The sequence below is a fragment of the Lygodium microphyllum genome, chromosome 23 (assembly GCF_053477565.2).
Source record: "Lygodium microphyllum isolate KBCC chromosome 23, Lygodium_microphyllum_v1.1.10, whole genome shotgun sequence".
NCBI lineage: Eukaryota > Viridiplantae > Streptophyta > Polypodiopsida > Schizaeales > Lygodiaceae > Lygodium > Lygodium microphyllum.
Window position 1 is genome coordinate 20,204,477 of NC_141157.1, and position 22,649 is coordinate 20,227,125.

Below are 22,649 nucleotides of genomic sequence, written 5' to 3' on the forward strand. Positions count from 1 at the left end.
AAAGATAAAGCTACTCTAATAAACTCTTTAATGTTTGGTAATTCAATGAATTAACTAGTAGAAAGAATAATGCTACCAACAACACACATAAAACAAAGCTAACTACAAATTACTCTTTTATGTGAGGGATACCCCTCCCAATAGCACACAATCTTGCAATTGGTTCATTATTTTCTTTTTAGAGAAGACTTGAATTTTGAAAGATACCTCAAGGATGTATCGAAGGTTTGAACTCATGTACCCATCTAAACACACACACACACACACACACACACACACACACACACACACACACACATAGAGCTAACCAATTTGGGCTCAATGGTTAGTCGTGGATTGTACATAAATCAATTCACTTGGCTACTAGAGAACGTGGTCAATGGAGGTCTCTAGTACATCATTTGAACTTGTGTATTGGGCTGCTTGGAAGCTGGCACATTAGGGAGAAGCTCCACAAAACAACAATATTCTCGTTAAACCCTTGACCTGAAAATTTAAGGTACGGGAATGTGCGTGTGTGTGATGTAGTATGCACTGTCTTTCCCTAAAGGCTTTGTGTAAGTGACAGTCCTCAATGCTTGAAGTAAGAAAACGTGCCAGGAGGCACAGAAGTTAGCGAGCGAGCGAGACGTCGAGAGAGCGAGGGAGAGAGGCATGAGGTCCCGCTCGCTGCTACAACTTCGCGTTCCTGTTGCATTTGTCTCTAACCTTACCACTGTGCGGCGCCTATGTGCAACCACGCAGCAAAGCTCGGTCCAGGCGCCATTGAACACGATCAGCTCATCATCCTCCCCGCCTGAAAATGAAACGGCATCCGGACAGCATGGCCAACATTCACAGGGCGAAGAGGCAGCACAGCCCGCTGGAGACCCCAGCATGGGGGCTGCCGCCGACGCCTTTGAAGGATCTGAGAAGAATCTCAAGGGTTTATGGACAGCCTTTAAGATTGTCTTGAAGGGAGCAATTCTTGTTGGAACAGTAGGAGCAGTATATGCCACTTATGGTAGGAGTCCGCCAACTTGATTAGCGTTTTTGTTGATTTTCATTGGTTCAAAGAATCTTCGGAGCTACTAGCTGTATTTGTTTGAAGCGTCATTTTATGCGTGCATAGCCATAGAAATTATATTTGCTTGTGTTAACATGGTTAAAGCGTAAGTTCATTACAAGGTGGATTGTGGATAGGGTATGGTTTTTGCTGACCAAGCGCACAAGGATCCCTGATGCACGTGAAGAAGAGATTGTCCAAGGAGGAGATGTGTTGCTTCAAAACTTTAGGGGGTTTGGTGAACATAGGCTCTACAAGAATGATTGAGAAATGATGCCCTGACTGGAAGTGGAGTTTATCACTCAATGTCCCATACAAGAAATTTTATAAGCATTACTTGAAGTTTACTGGTTGTCCTATGTTCCTCATAAGCATGAGAGAGCTATTGAATGAGAAACTCAATTTTGTGGACTAATGAAGATTGTATTTAGGCTTTGTAGATGCAAGTTTGGTAGGAAGTAACGATTAAGAAATTGGCAGTTTTATTAGCTAGAAAACACTTTATCAGAGTAGAATCTCCCATTTTGTATTGGATGTGCTTTGTTAAATCTTAAGGTTATGGCCAAGCTTTGTATCGAGTCACAAACGAACATGATATTGCTATGAGCTTGGTGGTGATGGTACCAGTGCTTTCAGATGGATCACATTGTGAGGTTACCTCATGTCTTATGTGCAACTTGGCCTTAACATATTTTATGATCAATATCTCCCATTCTACAATGGTTTGCTTGAAACGCAAAGGCTTGCATGAGTTCTGTTTTACTCTTATGGACTATGTATCATCTTCATAGTATGATCGCTGCCTTTAGAAGTTGAGTTGACTATGCCTCCTCTGTATTAACCAATGAAAACTTCCTTAATTATTGGTCAACTTATTTGGCTCTCGTACAACCCCAAAAAGGAAATTAACTTTATTCCTTTTATTTAGAGTTTGGCAGAGGGGGGACAGCCACTTTTTATCTCACACCAACCATCATTGTGTCCAACGTCATCATCTCCTTAAATTTCCATCAGCCTTGGTGACCTTATTTGCTGCTGCATGTTGATGTCTTGGTTCCTAAAACAGATGTTCCAGCTGTCCATTATCAGCCTCATGTGTCCAAGCTGCTGGTGGTGATTGAACAACAGCCTTCTAGCTGATGTTAGCTCCTATGGCCTGCACTAGAATCTCTCCTCACTTCTGTGCTGCATCAAAATGTAGCATTTGCTTCTCTTGAACACATCCCTCGCATCCTAAAGGGTGCAATTTTGTCTTGTGAACAAAACTTCAAAGCCTAAAGAGTTTGATTGGTGTTTCCTTCAATCACTCTTGGCTTAGGAAGTTATTGAATTTTTTCATGTGTGTTGAGATATTGCCTTGGTGTAGAGGCCTCCCTTGATAGTCACTCAAATAAAGCTCTCCCTCTCTTAGAATGGATCTAGTTGGAAAATTTCTAGATTCATTGGTGAGAATTCACTCTCTACCACACATCTTTGTGACTACGAAGCCTCCTTCACTCATCAAACAATAGTTAGTACAAACAAGCTTGGTAGGATGTGCTTGGTTCCTCTGAGATCACCATGGTCCATCTTGCGGTTGCCACTCCTCAGGGATTCCCTCAATCCTTGAATCACGGAGAGTGTATTGTGCCAAATGAGGAGGCATGATTCCTCCTCTACATACACCATTTGCTGAAGTCTCTGGCACGAGGTGCAGGCTCCAAAGGTACTGTCGCTGGTGCCCAACTATCTCTTGGATCTCCAAGCATGGGGTGATCCTCACCCCCATTTGAGGCTAGAACTTCCACGAACGGAACATCTTGACTCGTGTAGACATCTTGTTTAATGGGATTATACAAATGGTAACCTTGGGATTGCAAGCTATAGCCCACAAATAATTGTCTTTGGGAAGCTACTTCAAATTTATCATGTTGTCTTTGGAATGTGGACATAGGTGTCACCTAAAAACCCTAAAATAAGAAACATTGGGCTTAGACCCAAAATATGCCTCATAGGGTGTCATATCAACAATTGCCGAAGTGGGGGGATTGATTTAGGATGTGAACTGCAGTAGCCACAGCCTTGGTCCAAAGACACGGAGGCGTCTGTCGATGCTCCATCATGGTGTAAGCCATCTCAATCACACTTTGGTTCTTCCACTCTAATATGCCATTCTCTTGAGGTGGGTTTGTGTTTGCAAACTCCAGATGGATACCACGATTTGCATAAAACCTAGCAAGCTCATTAGAAACAAATTCCCCACCCTTATCTAATTGTAATGTCTTTAGTTTCTTGCCTAATTGGTTCTCCTCAAAGAGCAACCAATCGTTGAAGTGGGAGAACGCCTTTGACTTCAATTGCAAAAAATAAGCCCATGTCATCCTGCTAAGATCTGCGAGAGTACGCAACAGAAGAAGGAACTTGAACATACAGTGCTACATTAATAAGGTAAATTACGGGAAACAGGCGCGAGGGACGATCGTCTGGGGGCCTTGGGCACCCGAACGGGGTTTAGGGGAGCCTAGAATGAACTAGAGTCCAAGAATAGTAGGACTCACTAAAGGTTGACGGCTGGCAGTCGGATCACGATGAGAGTTGCTAGCAACTATCTAGGCAAGGTTGGGAGGAGAAACGGGACTGGCGCCACTATTCTGAGGATCGTTAGTTGTCTTTGTGTGTGGAATCGACTCTTAGTGATTTTGGTTTTACCTGGTTCCACGTTTTCATTTCTGCACATCGTATCATAGAGGAAGAGTGAGAGACAATTTGCAAGAAAAGAAGAAAAGAAACCTACCTTGAATAAGGAACAAATGCTGAATACAAGAGGGAGATTGACCAGTCATTGCACGGAGCCCATAGTGTCAGTGAGCGCTCTAGATCAGGCTGATGATGACGTTAGCATTAGAGACAGAGGAGGATGACGGAGTCGGAGTGTGCACTTTCTAGGGAAGAAGGAAGTTGATGATCTGTATGATTGCCAAGAGGGGAATGGCTGTAAATAGCCACAAAACCCCTAAATTGGCTGATTGAAATCTGAAAATGCCATAAATGCTGGCCAACCAGCATTTAATGCTGGTCATGGCATAATAAATGCCTAGAAAATGCTAGATGGCCACCAAAAAATCCAACTAGCAAGGACAATGTCTGGCAAGTGTGGACAACTTGGGAAATGTTGAAATTGCTCATGGAAAACACATTGGAACTTGTCAAACAAAAGAAATGCACCCATATAGCCACTTTAGAATGAGTAGCCTTCCCCATCAAAACACATGATAGACCTATTAGAGCTCCAAAAGTCCTTGTCTGATTCAGAATGCGGCTCACAAGCAAGAGATGACCAGGCATGATAATCATGATTGCAACACCCCCTCTCAAATCTTGGATGTGGCGGAAGACCAAGGAGAAAACGGATATTGGGGTGGTAAGAGGAATGCCAATGTGGAGAAGTCTGTCGATGAAGAAGCTCTTCATGATCTTGGGAAACCCCCTCTGAAACACTAGGGGCCAAGAAATCTATAGCTGCATCACCGAGATCGTCCGCCTCTGAAAGGGATGGGGGGTTACAAGGGAACCACCGGAGGAGTGGGTGGGGGATGGGAAGGAACTTGTGGAAAAGATGGTGCACAAGTGGGAAATGGGTGTAGCAATAGATAATTACCTTGGAGGACCTTGCATAAGAGAAGAGAAATGAAGCCTGTGAAGCTCACTCTTGGACCAACTTGTCGCGATAACAGCCCTTGTGGAAGAATCCTCAATATAAATGGCTTGCTCAGTGAAGACAACTTGGGTACCAAGCTTAGTAAGACCATAAACTGAGAGGAGTGGAAAGCCTAAGTCCGGAATAGAAAGGGCTTGTAAAAGGAGCTCGAAGCGCAGTCTGGAAATGAAGGCAAAGTGCCAACACCACTAATAGGCATTGAAACAATGTCACTAATAGTGATTAAACCCTCAAAAGGGCGTAGATCTTGCGACAAATCACCTCATGGAGTTATATGAGTAGAAGCTCCACTATCAACCAACCAAGGCCTCTTAGAAGATAAGGCAACCATTGAAGGAGGCTTCTCCAAATCGGCAATATGAAGAAACATTGACTCATGGATAACCGCTGGAGTAGAGGTAGACGACTTGGACATTTTGGCTCCATCCTTCGCTCTTGAATGAAAGTGAGGCTACTTCTTCCAACATTTCTCCTTTGGATGTGTCCCCTTTCCACAATATGGGCATTTAAGCTTCTCCGAGTGGGAGTCAGAGCTTGAAGAACTCTCCTGTCAGTTAGTCTTTGACTTCCCTTCCTTCTTCTTTTCCCCTTTTGACCGCGAACAAAAGCTTTGGTGGAGGTGGATCCACTGGCTACCTCTTTGGTGCACTTGTCATACTCCAAAACAAGTGGGGCTAGCACCTCCCATAGAAGCTTCTTATGGGTCCTCGATGTAGAAGGTTGGTGTAGAAGACATTAAATCAGGGAGATGGCAGTTGAGTAAAAAGGTTCATAGTCATATCCTTTGAAGAGATCATCTTGCCAAGGGACGCAAGCTTATCCCTCGTGTCCTCCAACATGTTGATATGATTCTTCATGGAAGGAGAATCATTAATAACAAGCATATGTAATTTCTTCTTGAGAGTAATCTGGTGGGCAAACGTCCTTTGATGATACAAAGAAGCAAGCTTTGTTCACACTTTTGTTGCTTTCCACAATCTGCACACTTGCACTAGGATAGAATCCTATAAGCTTATAAAGAGGAAAGATCGAGCTCTAGAGTTGAGCTGATCCCATAGGGCTGCACGATCCATAAAGAGGAAAGATACACTACACTTTACACAACCAAAGCGAGTAGTTGGAACCATCAAGCAAGTCTTCTTTGATTGTTCGACACCCTCTATTACTTTGGTTCCACAGTACGCTCCATTGAGAGATGACAATTGTTGCCCACCCTTGGCTCTGCATGATCCTCACCTTTCCCCACGATTGCTCAGGTTCAAGAGGCCACCTTCGATATCTTCGATACCCCAGATACCTTCTTCGGCATGTTCAACGACACTTTCTTCGTCATCAAATGACTTGGAGTCCGTGATCCATGAGTTGTTAGAATCCCTCTCTCTTGTAGAGGGAGCTTCAGAGGGGGATGTTCTCTTTGCCCTTAAATGGGGCTTCTACTTCATTGGCTTCAGAGGGGGCCCCTGCGTCTCCACCCTTTGGGGGGGGGCACCTACTCATCTTGAAGTTTGTCACCCTCCATTTACTCTTTGGAAATGGTTGTCTTCGAGCAGTCATTTCTCCTATTGATACTTAGAATCTTTAGAGAAGACGGGGCCTTGGTTCAGTCACGACTTGGCGACGAGATCTTTGAATTCCTTCTAGCATGGAGTTATAGAGCTAGTGGCTTCTCTCGTGAGGTGGAGTCAGGTTCTATAGTTCATCCCATCTACTGTTTCTTTAGGTTACCTTTCAGGTGGAAATCTTAGATCTTTGGGATCCTCTTATTCATCGTATCTCTCTTCGCTCCTTTTTCTTCATCCCTTTTTAAGCTTAAGAGGGGGTGTCGAGAAACCACTTCTTCAGTTCACACACTTCATTTAAGGTTTTGCATTGATAGCCCCTAAAAGGGCTGGTGTCCACATTTTGGCCACTTTTTCAATGCGCTTCCACACAATAGTGCGCCACCCTAGACAGCTTATGCCTATAAATAGGCAGTCATGAGATACCCTTCCCTTCACTAGCCCCTTCCACTACCCTCACACCCCTTCAAGAGGATATTGTGGTTCGTGGCTCATGGTTGCCTTCACCCTTCCTCTTCTGTTCAGGTGCCCTGTTTCAGCATTAGGCCTTGCGTTTGGAGCACCTTTCATTTGGTGTTACCGTCATCTGCTTGGCACCAACACCCTTTTTTATTGGGCTCTATCTCATAGAAACATGAAACGGGGAACGGGAACGGGGAACGGGGACGGGGACGAGGACGGGGACGGGAACGCCAAACCTAGGGAACGGGGACGTGGGAACGGGAACGACATTTAAAAAATCAAAATTCATGAAAAAAATTTAAGATTTCACTTATAATCCATGTGGACTCTGGAGTGTTAAAACTTAAAACCAAGGTATATAATCCACAAGGACAAATCATTTTAAGTTTTAACTTTAAGATATCATGCATTATTCTAAAACTGCTCATTAGAAATTGAATTGCAACTTACAAGGCTCAAGAGGTAAGCTATTTAATTATAAATAATAAAATCCATAATACATATGCAAAAATCATAAATGATAAAACAATGAACAATGAACAATGAACTAAACTTTAAAGTCTAAGCTAAATAGGAAAAGAACATGCCTATGGTACCATTGCCAAAAAACTTAAAAGATTACAAATATGAAATTGAAGTCTAATCTTTGAAAGAACATGCTCATTGCCCCAAAAAAGACTACAAATATAAAGTCTAATCTCTAGACTGAAGCAAAATGCGGCATGCCACAATAACCCAAACGGCAACTGCAAGACTGCAAGACTCAAGTACAAATATAATATCGGCATGGCACAACTGTCAACAGCCCAAGTGTCACAGTGTCATCAATGATCATAATATCATATATAATGTAAATGTGTCATGACTCATGTATCATGAGACTTGTGATAAGTAAGCTAAATCAAAGATCATGATCATGATCTGAGGCTGCTCTAGCCACTCCTGAAGTGCTAGCCTCATCATCATGTGTACCATGAATTGCTGCATCTCCCTCAATATCAGCATGTGTCTTCTCTTCTTGCTGCATCTCCCACTCTGTGAATGGATCAGGCTTTGTTGTCATACTGTTACATAACATCCTCAAATTAGCACTAACGAATACTAGATCGTTTGCCCTCTCCGCACCAAGACGGTTCCTCTTCTTTGAAGCAATGTGAGCGTAGGTACTCCACAATTGCTCTAAACAAGAGGAGCTAACTGACTGACTCAAAATACGGATGGCTAGTTGCTGCAACTCAGGACCATCCGAACCATAGTCCTCCCACCACAAAGCTGCCCCAATCTTACAGCGATCCTCCTATGCATCCCCACAACCAAAAGAACCCCGAAAGGTCCTATAACATGAAAGCTGATCTCTGATCTTTCGTCTAGTGCCATGATCAGGCATTCGACGAGACAATATAAGTCTCCATGCATCCATAACCTCAGTGTCATTGTCCTGACCCTTGCCCTGGAACTCAGGATCCACAACAAATGCAGCTGCATGCATGGGTGAGCTATAGGAGTTCCACCTCGTCACAACTAAATGGTGTATTTCCTCATACACCTCATCATTTGGTGCCAACTCCTGCAACTTTTCATTCAGCCTGTCCATAGCCTCATATACCTTGCCAATGCAAGGCTGCATAGCATCCATAACCCTCAATAAATGTACAATGGGTGATACCATAGCATCTATCCGCTCTACATCATCCCAAAAAGTGGAGTTATTTGCTTTCTCCAAGCATAAGATACCTGTAGGAGTATCTGCCAATGTTGATGAGGTAAACTCATCACTAAGAAATAACCGCCTCAAGGCATCACTGCATTCTCTTTACCTGCCTAGCATCAAGAAGTTAAAGGTAAATCTGGTATCAGAGTATTTTAAAAGTGTCTTCTTCGACCGCAAAGAGAAGTGATGGCGAAGAAACTGGTGATTCAAAACAAAGCTAACCATTTGAGCTCCTTACTCTATGACAGGTGCAATCCATGATACGTTACCAATATCCTTTAGTAGGTTGTTCAAGCAATGAGCCATACAATATGAAACTGTGATATGCGGATAATATCCCTGAATAATAGCACCTGCTGCCCTATTTGCAGGCTCTCCCTCTGCAACAAATCCCACAACATGCTCTGGGCCAATAAGCTCAACACTTGTAATCCACTCTGCTGCAAGTACATCTGCTGACTTTCGTGTCCCCGATGCATCATGTGAAGATATGAAATACATTTCTCCACGAGAATAAGCAACCATACCATGAATGGATTGCTTGCGTGTATCACTCCAACCATCAGCAATCAAGGAAACTCCATTTTTAGCCCACATGCTCTTTCTAGTCACTGCTGCTTGCTCAACAAGGCGCTTTTCCTTGTCGAGCAAAGTGGTGCGTAAGGTCTCTGATGATGGAGGTATATACGAAGGGCCATACTCACCAATCTTCTTGCACATCAATTTAAAATACTCTGACCTGGCTGCACGAAATTGAATGTGGTCATGATAAAAAAAGCGTGCCACTGATGTATCCACCTCTTCCTTCTTCTTGGGATCCCAACTAGCATCAAGTGTGCTTTGTCTACGTGCAACGTGTGGCGTTGTTGATGCCATGGCCAATGCAATGCCCGCAGTAGGTGTGGAGGTAGCATTTCCTGATACTGACCTTGCTCTAGATATATCTGATGGGGATGGTATCACAAAAGTTGCAGGGTCAATTGCAACACGTCGTGGTCTAGATGCAAGATAAGCTTGTTGACCTGCTACACGGTCACGAAGCTCCCTTTGCTTCTCCAAGGTCACATTTGGACAAAACTGCACCTCTGAATTTGGCTCATGTAGGAGATGAGCTCGGACTTGATTATGCATAAATATTAAAATGGAACAAGTGGCAATTGGTAGTCCATATTTAAATATTTAAGTAACTTTGAAAAATTAAAATCAATAAAAATTTGAAATACAAATGCTCGGCTCAATGGATTACCTTGTTTGCTCCACTAGTTCGCTTGTATGGGCAAAGCTTGCAAGTCCATGGTCGAGATCCTCCACCACTCAAAGGGCGGTCAGCATTTACTTTTTCCCATCATGACCAATCATCAGACCTTCTTCCTCGACCACCAACCCGACGAGCGGGGCGGGAAGATGAAGCCATTTATGATTTCAGGTTGAAAATTGAAGGTTCAAGAGTCGAGAGAAGGAAAAATTGAAGGCTGAAAATTGAAGGCTCGAGAGAAGGGAGAAGGCTCAAGAGTCAAGACTCACTCAAGAGTCGAGAGAGAAGGGAAAGGGAGAGAAGGGAGAAGAAGAAGAAAAGAGAACTTGGAAGCTTCAAGGAAGAAGGAAGAAGAGAAGGGAGAAGGAAAGAGAAGGTAGAAGGAAGAAGAGAAGGAAGAGAAGAAAGAGAAGAAGAGAAAGAAGAAGAAGGAAGAGAAGGAAGAGGTTGGAGGTGGGAGGAGAAAGAAGAGAAAGAAGAAGAAGGAAGAGAGGGAAGAGAAGGAAGAGAAGAAAGAAGAAGAAGGAAGAGAATGAAGGTGGCTGGCCGCTGGGGGCAGGATGCATGCGTATCCCGGGAGCAGGATGCAGGCTGGAGTAGAATGCGAAGAGCAGGATGCAGGATGCAGGCGGGAGTAGAACGCGAAGCGCAGGCGGAAGCAGAATGTGGGCGACCGGGCGCAGGTAAGTTTTGCCTGCCACGTGGCGTTCCTTGTCCCGTTTCAGACAGGGAAGGCGCAGGTAAGTTTTGCCTGCCACGTGGCGTTCCTTGTCCCGTTTCAGACAGGGAACGCGTTCCCTGTCTGGAACGGGACAGGGAACGTTCCATCATTTGGAAACGCGGTCCATGACGGATACATTCCGGGGACGGTGATTCCACGTGCCGGGGGTCCGTTCCGGCCATTTCCTGTCACTATGCTCTATCTTCACTTGCGTTTTTCAATGTGGAGACCTTCTGTTTGGTTGGCATCATCACCTCCAGCTTGGCGTCAGCATCCCATGCTTTGGTGATAGTCTCCATCATTGAGCATCGGTGATTTCATCACTTGTCTATCACAAGGGTTTTTGGGACCTGCGTTTTTTGCAGCTTGGCTCCTCCTCCATTACTTGGCGTCACTTGTCTATCATAGAGGCTGTTGGGACCTGCTTTTTTGCAGCCCAGCTCATCTTCCATCATTTGGTGTCATGATTTATCATTATCCACCTAGTGTTAGTGATACGTGGTAACCAGACTGACGAAGAGCAAAATCACTCGCGATGATGGACTGATTAATCTTGAACAAATCAGTGGTACGAGACATTCGTTTCTCCTCCCAACCTCGCCTAGATAAGTGCTGGCACCTCCCTTCTCGTTTCCTCTGCCAGCCGTCCACTTCAGGTGAGTCCTACTATTCTCAGACTCTCTAACTCTCTAGGCTCCCCTAGACCCCGTTCGGGTGCCCAAGGCCCCCGGACGGTCATTCCTTGCGACTGTCTCTCATAATTTACCTTATTAATGTAACATTTTCTTCCCCTTAAGAATCGGTTTCGTCCTCGAAAACGATACTCGGAAGGTCCAACTGTAAATTGGGAAACCTTTTCCTTAGCGTACTTACTCGCTCCCATGTTGAGCTTTCTTCTGAACAATCTTTCCACTTAACCAAACATTCTTGATAAATAGTATTCCTTGTTCGTTTGTTATAAACATTTAATATTCTTTCTGGTTTATGTGGATTAGATTGGTCATCTAATAGCTCCTCAATGTTATCATTTAAGATCAAATTATCCAAATCACCAAGCTTCCTCCTTAATTTACTTACATAAAAAATTGGATGTATTTTACTACTAGCAGGTAGTTGGAGCTTGTAAGCCTGTTCTCCCACTCTTTTAAGTATTGTGAAAGGACCACAATACCTGGGTGAAAGCGTTGGACATCGTCCCATTTTCATGGTTTTAGTTTGTTCAGGCACCTTAAGATAGATCAATTCTCCTTCTTCAAAGGAGATGTCTCTTCGGTGAGGATCTGCATAAGCTCTAGCTCAATTTTCAGCTTTCTTAATATTTTCTTGAGCAAATTTTAACATATTATTCATATCCTCCAAAAAGTCCTTGGGTGCTTGAATCTTTTCCTTATGCATTCCTACTGCATGAGGAGCTCTGGGCTGAAATCCATACATTAACATAAATGGACTATATCCAGTGGAATAGTGCTTGGCACTATTATATGCAAACTCTGCTATCGGTAGATACTCTTCCCAATTAGTTTGCCTTTTACTTACATATGCCCTGAGCATATCTTCAAGGATTTGGTTAACCCTTTCAGTTTGCCCATTAGTTTGCGGGTGGTCTGCCGTACTCATGCTAAGTTTAGTATCCAGCTTCCTAAATATAGCACGCCAAAATTGACTATCAAATTTTCTATCCCGATCAGAAACTATATTTGCTGAAAGGCCATACAATCGGTATATGTTCTCTACGAACAATCTAGCCAATTCTGGTGTCACAACTCTATAGAAACAGAATTTGTATCCTTTTTCATTAATTTGTCTATATAATGATTTATTAAATTTATTTCCTTTGCACTAATTAGATATAAAGAAAAGTGCATTGGAGCTGGCCACTGATGAGTGGTCAAAGGTTATGGTGGACCCACGCGGTGGGTTAGAGAAAAGATAGTTCACACTTCCACCTATATGACCCGATTGGGCGCCTGTGACTAGAACTCACGCATATCAGGGTTAGACTCGCACACAGAAAGGATTGAGGCCTTGAAGTGTGGGCTAGATCCACCAGAACGGACAGTTACAATCAACAAGATGGCATGATCATGAAATGCTTGTATAATGTGCATGTGTGGGCTGAAAGCTTGAAATGCAAATTTCTTTGCATAGGAAAGTCACATGAAGATTCGGATACCATTTTTGTGATGTACACGGAAAAAGCTTTCATATGATACCCATATTGGGGGGTCCCTAAATTTTAGGAGATCCCTAAATTTTAGGAGGTCCCTAAAATTTAGGAGCCTCGAATTAGCCTAAAAATGCTAGTCCTAAAAATAGGGATGTCATTCTAAAAATAGTAAGTTCTGTACTCTGACTGTGCTTACTAAATTTGGTTGTTTCTATTCTTGACAGTATTCAACCCAAAAAGGAAGGCCATAGAGAAGAGACAAGTGTCAAGACACTTGTCACACAAGTTTCCAAGTGTCCCACCACTTGTCACATCTCATGACATGTGGCTGGACACTTGTCTTGTGCTACTCCACTTTCCCCTTTTGTACTAGCTCTCCCCTCTCCTATAAATAAGAGCTCGTTTTTCTTCATTCATCATCATTTTTCTTTGCTGTAAACTCATGAACAACACCCACAGATAGCCAGAAACTGGCCCATCCATCCCCATCATCATCCCCCACTTCTCCATTATCAAATTCCTCCATATTCCCTCTTCTATCACTGTTTTTTTTACAAGACAGCAAGCCTGTAAATTCATTACAGCACCTCCTTCTTGAGCTCTTTCTTCCATTTTAGCTACAAGAAGCAAGCTCTATCCCTGTACTGCTGATCAACGATGGAGAAAGGCTGAATTCCCCTTTTTCTTCTCTCATACTGTAAAGAAATCAGTTCTTATCATTGCATAATAGATAATGCATGTGTGTTTGTACATCTTTGCATGATCTTGTGAGAGTGAGAATTACTTCTTCTCACTCTCAGGTTGATTGTAACTGAGCTCTTCCCTAAGGGACTTGGGTTGAGCAGAAATACATTCCTTCGGGGGGGGGGTTGCCCATCTTCAACCCTCAATCTTGTCTCCATTACTTTTACATTTTTATGGCTGTAATTTTGTGAGTAATTTTCATTTTCAGCTTTAAGTGTTCATTCTCTTTTCTATTAAATCTCGAAAACAAGCAAATATCATAATTGTTAAGCATACTACGTTGTTCGGGGCGTTTACAGTGGTATCAGAGCTTTGGCTCGGTCCTCACCCCCAACACTGGTAGTGCTTACAACTATAAGTTTGTTTGTTTCAGCCCTTGCATTGAGTGCTTGAGCATATTTTTTTTCTTTAGTCTCAATGGATCAATCGAGTGCTATCCTTCAAGCCATTCAAAGTCTTAGAGAGGAGAATCAGCAAATTCGTGAGCAACTTCTCAAATTAGAAAAAGTTGAGAATCCCAAAGAATTCAAGGAAAGAAGCCCATCTACTTCAAGGAGACAAAGCCATACCAATGAAAGGAGCCGATCAAGAAGTCCAACTACTTCTAAGAGGCAGTCCCATTCTACTTCAAGACAAAGAAAGAGATCGCGTCGAAGCTCATCCTCTTCTTCAAAGTCATCTGGCGCCTATTCTGATGGATCCTCTTCTAGTAATGAAGAGTCACACCCTTCTCGTGGAAGACCTCATCATCGTCAAAGGCATCGACATTCTTCACCCTCGTCTCCATCTTCATCCCCATCAAGCACTTCATCATCTTCAACCTCAATATCCGAGCATGGACGAAGGCATAAGAAGAAGAAGAAGACTAAGTCACTATCTCAACTTGAAAAGAAGATCAAGTTCAGTATGTATGATGGTTCCCGAAATCCTGATCTTCTTCTGAAGTTTATTCGTCAATTGGACGGGGTTGGAATATGATCATGCTGCCCCAAAATCATGGCGGTCCTTTGTTCGCCTGATACAAAGCCAATTTCTTCCTGTTCATTTCAAAAGAGATGTAAAAATGGAATGGGATCGGCTTTGGCAAAAGAAAAATGAGTCACTTGGTGACTATACCAAGAGATTTTGGGAGCTACTTTTGAAGGTCCAACATTTCAAGAAGATCAGCAGTTCGGAAAAGCTTAGGAAGTTTCAAGGAGGTTTGCATTTTAAACTTCGTACTGCTCTTAATCATTATCATTGTTCTAGTCTCAGGGAACTCATTGACCATGCTGAGACATGGGAAATGGAGCACAATGGCAACAAATCATTCCAAAAGAATGATAAGAAGAGAGTAGCTGATGATGAGGAGTATTCAGCCCCAAATGAAGGACAAAAACAGTGGCAAAAGCAGCCATCAAATCAAAAGAAGATGAAGCCCTATGCACCTCCTAATGCTCCTCAATTTCGCTCCAATCTATACCCACAAGCAAAGCAACTTTCCGAAGAAGAAAAGCAATGCTTCATGAAAGAAGGAAAGTGCTTTAAATGTGGACAAACAGGCCACATAGCGAAGCAATGTCCAAAGAAGGGACAAAGCAAGGTTTCTGACAACAAGCCTAAGTTGCCAGTGAAAATCAATGCTATCAGTGATGTAGTTGCAAACACAACTCACACTCCAGAGACGCGCAAATTATTAAAAGCTTGGGGACAGTTGCAAGGTAAGCAAGCACTATTCTTGATGGATCTTGGGGCGAATGAAAATATCATTTCCTTGCAATTAGCTAAAGAGCTTGGATTAAAGAACGAAGAGATGGACACTCCGGCAGAAGTTCGCCAAGCTTTAAATGCTGATGAAGGTGACACAGTGAAGACTGTGATACCCTACATTGGCAAGCTCAAGTTTCAAATTCAAGGCTACAGTGACGAAGATACCTTCTGTATCGGAGACCTTGATGGTTGCGATGTGATTCTTGGCATGCCCTGGAATCATAGAGTAGATTCAACCATCTTCTCTCAGAAGAAGAAGGTAGAACTCACCAACAAAGGCAAGAAGTACGAGATCCAAGCTGGAGTTTCTGGAGACACCATACCTATGGTAAGCCATATGCAAGTCTCTAGAGCAATTAAGGATTGTGTTCAATGTTGTCTGCTTTATGTCACTGATGTAAAAGATAATATGAATGCTGAAAACCAAGAGCAACTTCAGCTCTTGGAAAAGTATAAAGATTGTTTTTTGGAAGATCTTCCTTATCAGCTTCCCCCAGAAAGGCCAGAAGACCATCATATTGATATTATCCCGGGCAGTTCTCCTCCTAATATAGCACCATACCATGTGAGCCGTCCTCAACAAGAAGAAATCAGAAAGCAAGTCGAAGACCTACTCAACCGTGGGCTAATTAGGCCAAGTAGCTCACCATTTTGTTCACCGGTTCTTCTTGTTCAAAAGAAAGATGGCACATTCAGGATGTGCATTGATTATCGAGCCCTCAACAAAATCACTGTGAAGAATCGGTTTCCTATTCCCAGAATTGACGACATTTTGGATCGTCTAGGAGGCTCAAAGGTTTTCAGCCGCATTGATCTAAAGAGTGGTTATCATCAAATTAGGGTAATACCACAAGATGTACACAAAACTGCTTTCCGCACTTCATACGGTCTTTATGAATTCTTGGTGGTTCCTTTCGGATTAACCAATGCACCAGCCACCTTTAATCGAATGATGGAGCGCATCTTTAGAGAGCATCGACAATATGTCGGTACTTTCTTTGATGATATTCTTGTCTTTAGCAAGAATGAAGAGGAGCATCATCAACACTTGGAAATTGTTCTACAATTACTACAACAAAATCAACTCTTGGTAAATGGTAAAAAGAGTGAATTTTTCATGCATAAAATAAATTACCTTGGGCATGTCATCTCTTCTGAAGGGATTCAGATGGATCCTGAAAAGATTAGGATAATCCAAGAATGGCCTCATCTTCGTGATGTACATGAGGTGCGATCGTTTCTTGGCTTATGTTCTTATTACCGCCGCTTCATCAAGCATTTTGCACATATGGCTTCTCCACTTCATGACCTTACAAAGAAGAAGATCTCTTTCCAATGGAAGGAAAAAGAGAAGGCAGCCTTCACAAGGCTGAAAACAGCTCTTACTTCTGGACCTGTTCTTATCATTCCAGATCTGGTAAAACCATTTGTGGTGGAAGCAGATGCTTGCGGTGATTGTATTGGTGCAGTGCTAAATCAAGAAGGCCATGCCGTAGCCTTTGAAAGCCGCCGTCTAAATGATATGGAGAAAAGGTATGACATTTATGAAAAGGAGCTCTTAGCAGTGGTTCATGCTTTAAAGATATGGAAACATTATCTTTTAGGCAATGAATTCCTTATTAAAACCGATCATCAAAGCTTGAAGTATTTCAAGACTCAAAAGCATTTGCAGGAGAAACATGCAAGATGGGAAAATTTCTTGTCTATGTTTCATTTTCAAATTATGTACACTCCAGGGAAACAAAATGTAGTTGCTGATGCACTTTCTAGAGTGCCTCGCATTGCAACTATTACAGTGGCTCATCATGAAGATTTTCAAACGATGAAGAATACTTATGATGAAGATACTGATTTTGCAGCAATTTGGTCAAATTTACAGCAAGGAGGTTCTCATCCAGATTATTCCATCAAAGACGGTTACCTTCTCATGAACAATCGCCTTTGTGTCACTCTTCCTGTTCGACAAAAGGTGCTTAAAGAAAGTCATGAACCCCCTTATGCAGGGCATAGAGGGAGGGCAGCCACTCTAAGTGCAATTGAGCGCTACTTTTATTGGCCAACATTACGAAAAGATACACATAACTTCATTGAGGCTTGTTTGGTATGCCAAAAATCCAAATATGATAGGCAGAAGATTCTAGGATTGTTGCAACCTCTTCCAGTGCCCAAAGATCCATGGGAATCTATCACAATGGATTTCATCTCAGGTATTCCAAGAACACCTCAAGGTCATGATATGATTTGGGTCATAATTGATAGATTCAGCAAACAATCCCATTTTATTCCATGTCATAAAACATTGAAATCCGCACAAGCTGCAAGACTTTTCATTCAACATATCTTCAGATTACATGGTATGCCTTCTGAGATCATTTCAGATAGAGACTCCAAATTCACAAGTAACTTTTGGCGTGCTTTATTTGAGAATTTGGGAACCACTTTAAAGTTCTCCTCAGCTTTTCATCCTCAAACTGACGGCTAAACAGAGGTGATGAATCTCACTCTTTTGGATATGTTGAAAGCTTATGTTAGTGAACATAAGTCACAATGGGAGAAATATCTTCCATTATTGGAGTTTGCTTACAACAATACAGTGCACTCATCCACAGGGAAAGCTCCAAATGAAATAGTACAGGGTAAAGTGATTCCTCCTCCAATTATTCGCACTAAAGATAAGATTTTTGCTGCTGATGAGTTTGCTTCAGATTTAAAAACCGCAATGGATCAAGTTCGAGCCACTATCAAAGTTGCCCAAGAGCGACAAAAGAAGCAAGCAGATAAACGAAGAAGACATTTGGCTTTTGAAAAAGGTCAATATGTCTTGCTAAAGTTTGATAAAAGCAGGCTCAAACAAGGTTCTGGTCAAACTTCATCTTTTCCAAAGCTCTCCAGTAGATACTTTGGACCATTCAAAGTGATTGAGAAAATAAATGAAGTTTCTTATCGACTTGAGCTTCCTACTCATTGGAAAATACACAATGCTTTTCATGTAAGTTTGCTAAAACCTTACATAGGACCAGAACCAAAGGAACCCATTACTGAAGATCCCCCAGAAGTTGAAGAAACAGAGCAACTCTTGGAACCTGAAAAGATTTTGTTTCTCAAGGATCGAACCACGAGAAGTGGCCTTGTGACACGAAAATTCTTGCTAAAATTCAAGAATCTACCCACAACAGATGCACAGTGGGTAGATGAAAAATTCATGAAGGATTACCCAAATATTCTACAGCAATATCAAGAAGCTTTTCAGCTGAGGACAGCTGAATAAAAGCCAGAGGGCTGTCACAACTCTATAGAAACAGAATTTGTATCCTTTTTCATTAATTTGTCTATATAATGATTTATTAAATTTATTTCCTTTGCACTAATTAGATATAAAGAAAAGTGCATTGGAGCTGGCCACTGATGAGTGGTCACAGGTTATGGTGGACCCACGCGGTGGGTTAGAGAAAAGATAGTTCACACTTCCACCTATATGACCCGATTGGGCGCCTGTGACTAGAACTCACGCATATCAGGGTTAGACTCGCACACAAAAAGGATTGAGGCCTTGAAGTGTGGGTTAGATCCACCAGAACAGACAGTTACAATCAACAAGATGGCATGATCATGAAATGCTTGTATAATGTGCATGTGTGGGCTGAAAGCTTGAAATGCAAATTTCTTTGCATAGGAAAGTCACATGAAGATTCGGATACCATTTTTGTGATGTACACGGAAAAAGCTTTCATATGATACCCATATTGGGGGGTCCCTAAATTTTAGGAGATCCCTAAATTTTAGGAGGTCCCTAAAATTTAGGAGCCTCGAATTAGCCTAAAAATGCTAGTCCTAAAAAATAGGGATGTCATTCTAAAAATAGTAAGTTCTGTACTCTGACTGTGCTTACTAAATTTGGTTGTTTCTATTCTTGACAGTATTCAACCCAAAAAGGAAGGCCATAGAGAAGAGACAAGTGTCAAGACACTTGTCACACAAGTTTCCAAGTGTCCCACCACTTGTCACATCTCATGACATGTGGCTGGACACTTGTCTTGTGCTACTCCACTTTCCCCTTTTGTACTAGCTCTCCCCTCTCCTATAAATAAGAGCTCGTTTTTCTTCATTCATCATCATTTTTCTTTGCTGTAAACTCATGAACAACACCCACAGATAGCCAGAAACTGGCCCATCCATCCCCATCATCATCCCCCACTTCTCCATTATCAAATTCCTCCATATTCCCTCTTCTATCACTGTTTTTTTTACAAGACAGCAAGCCTGTAAATTCATTACAGCACCTCCTTCTTGAGCTCTTTCTTCCATTTTAGCTACAAGAAGCAAGCTCTATCCCTGTACTGCTGATCAACGATGGAGAAAGGCTGAATTCCCCTTTTTCTTCTCTCATACTGTAAAGAAATCAGTTCTTATCATTGCATAATAGATAATGCATGTGTGTTTGTACATCTTTGCATGATCTTGTGAGAGTGAGAATTACTTCTTCTCACTCTCAGGTTGATTGTAACTGAGCTCTTCCCTAAGGGACTTGGGTTGAGCAGAAATACATTCCTTCGGGGGGGGGGGTTGCCCATCTTCAACCCTCAATCTTGTCTCCATTACTTTTACATTTTTATGGCTGTAATTTTGTGAGTAATTTTCATTTTCAGCTTTAAGTGTTCATTCTCTTTTCTATTAAATCTCGAAAACAAGCAAATATCATAATTGTTAAGCATACTACGTTGTTCGGGGCGTTTACATCTGGTGTTTTAACATCAGTTGAAGTTGGAATAAACCTAGCCATTTTGGTTAACCTATCCACAATCACCCACATAGAGTCATGCCCCCTTTGAGTTCTGGGTGCAACAATAAAGTCCATGGAGATACTCTCCCATTTTCCCGAAGAAATCTCTAATGGGTGGAGAAGTCCTCCCATTTTCAATCTTTCAGCTTTATTAACGTGGCATTTATTACATTTGACCACATAGTCAAGGACGTCCTTATTCATTCCAGGCCAATAGAACTGCATTTTAATATAATAAGACTATAAGTCTTATTAACTCCTGGATGTCCCACGCTAGGGGTATCATGACACTCAAAGAGTATCTGGCGCCTTATTTCTTCATCTTTCGGGACACATACCCTACCCTTGTAGAGTAAATAACCATTATCAATGGTAAAATTCTTCCACTTGAATCCCATTTGAGCAACCCCTGATGCTCCATTTCCTTGTTGAACATCCTCAGATAGTCCTTCCTTAGTGGAGGCCCTTCCATTTGGATCCCCATTTTCTATTGCTTACCATATGTTGGAATATGCCGGATCAACCAGGCATTTCCCTTTTAAGGATTCAAGCAAATCGGAAGTGAACTGAGTAAAACTCAATTCATTTATGATGGGCATTTTGCTGAGTGCGTTGGCCACTATATTATACTTCCCTTTTCTATACTTATCCCATTTGAGCAACCCTTGATGATCCATTTCCTTGTTGAACATCCTCAGATATTCCTTCCTCAGTGGAGGCCCTTCCATTTGGATTCCCATTTTCTATTGCTTCCCATATGTTGGAATATGCCAGATCAACCTGGCATTTCCCTTTTAAGGATTCAAGCAAATCGGAAGTGAACTGAGTAAAACTCAATTAATTTATGATGGGTATTTTGCTGAGTGCGTCAACCACTATATTATACTTCCCTTTTCTATACTTATCTTATAGTCGAACTCTTGGAGGAGTTCGGCCCATCTGGCTTTACGCCCTTGTAGATCCGGTTGGTCATTAAGCCACTTAATGCTTTCATGATCCGACAAGATCAAAAGTTTGGCACCATACAAATAGTGTCTCCATTTCTTCATTGCATGTACTATTGCATACAGCTCTCTCTCATAAACAGAATAATTCCGTTTTGCACGGTCTAATTTCTTGCTTTCAAAAGCAACTGGTCGACCTTCTTGTAATAAGACCGTGCCCATCGCCTTATCACTGGCATCAGCTTCAACCACAAATGGTTTATTGGGATCCACAATTAATAGTATTGGAGCTGTAGCAATAGCTACCTTAAGTTTTTGAAAACTTTCCTTTTGGTGTGTTCCCCAATTAAAACGCTTTCCTTTCCCTTTAAGTTGGTCTGTCATTGGAACAGCTATTTTGGCATAATCTTGAATGAATCTACGATAAAATCCAGATAATCCTAGGAAGATGTGCAGCTCTTCCAGGTTCCTTGGAGACGGCCATTCAATAATTGCCCTTACTTTGTCTGGATCCATCTTGATTCCCTCTTTCGAGATAATATGCCCCAAATATTTGACCTCTTGTGCGAAGAATTCACATTTAGTTTTCTTCACATAAAGGGAATGTGTTCTTAACAATTGGAATACTAATCGTAAGTGTTCCAAATGTTCTTCTCTCTATTTACTAAAGATCAAGATATTATCCAAGAAGACTACTACAAAGTGTCCTAGATCGGACCGTAACACACTATTCATCAGCTTCATAAAGGTAGCTGGTGCATTAGTGAGGCCAAAAGGCATCACCAAAAAATCATAATGCCCATATCTAGTACGAAATGCTGTCTTAGGAACATCTTGTGTCTTAATTCTTACTTGGTGATAGCTTGATCTTAAGTCTATTTTTGTGAAGAATTTTGCCCCTTGTAATTGATCAAAAAGATCTTCCATTCTGGGCATAGGAAATTTATTCTTCACCGTTATCTTATTAAGTGCTCTATAATCAACACAAAGTCGCATAGAAACATCTTTTTTCTTTACCAATAAAATTGGCGAAGCCCAAGGTGAATTGTTGGGTTGTATAAACCCTTTATCAAGGTAAACCTTAATTTGTCTTTCAACTTCTTAGTGCTGTGTTTCACTTAACTTATAAGGTGGTTTAGAAATAGAGTGTGTATCCTTATTTGTGTCGGTGATTTGTATCACCCCTATCTGGTGGAAGGCCACTTGGTAAATCAGAAGGAAACACATCTTTAAATTCATCTAACAAACCACTTAATTCATTACTTACATTTAACTCACAAACATAAGAAAATTGTTGCTTTATATTATAGAAAGTAAAAGTGTTTTGCATAAGAAGAGACCATAACATATATACCTCACAAGCTTCCTTCTTTATTAGCTTCTGAACTTTAGTGGAACACAACAAAGGATTATCGGATACTTCATGTTCACCTTGAATCACAAAAGTCTTACCATCCCTTTCAAATTCCAGTGTATTATGATGATAACTACGTTTTAAGGATGGTTCCAATCCCCATAGCCACTCCCTCCCTAAAGCAATATCGGCTCTTTTCATATTCATAATTTGGAAATCAAGTTTATCTTTATATCCTTGGATCTCAATTTTCAAATTGGATATCATTCTATCCTATATTTTATTATCTTGACCTTGCATCATACGTACAATATATTGATGCCCACTCTTTTGTTGGGGAAGTTTTAATTTTTTGACAAGTGCATAATTTATGAAATTGTGGGTAGCAGAGTCATCAATCATGACTCTAACCCTCTTTCTAGCTATCAATCCATGCACTCTAACTAAATCATGTGGCCTAA

The 22,649-nt window shown here is 41.7% G+C and overlaps 1 protein-coding gene across 2 annotated transcripts in view; it reads left to right on the top strand.

Annotated features, from left to right (window-relative positions):
* Positions 1-491: 491 nt before the first annotated feature.
* Positions 492-22,649, top strand: part of TIM50 (Haloacid dehalogenase-like hydrolase (HAD) superfamily protein) — a 69,259-nt gene continuing 47,101 nt past the window's right edge. Inside the window, exon 1 of one of the 2 annotated variants that reach the window (XM_087663590.1) lies at positions 492-1,003. In XM_087663590.1, coding sequence (XP_087519716.1) covers positions 655-1,003 — 349 coding nt within the window. In that variant the 5' untranslated portion in view covers positions 492-654. The remainder of the gene's footprint in view (positions 1,004-22,649) is intronic. The other variant, XM_087663591.1, reaches the window with a different exon arrangement.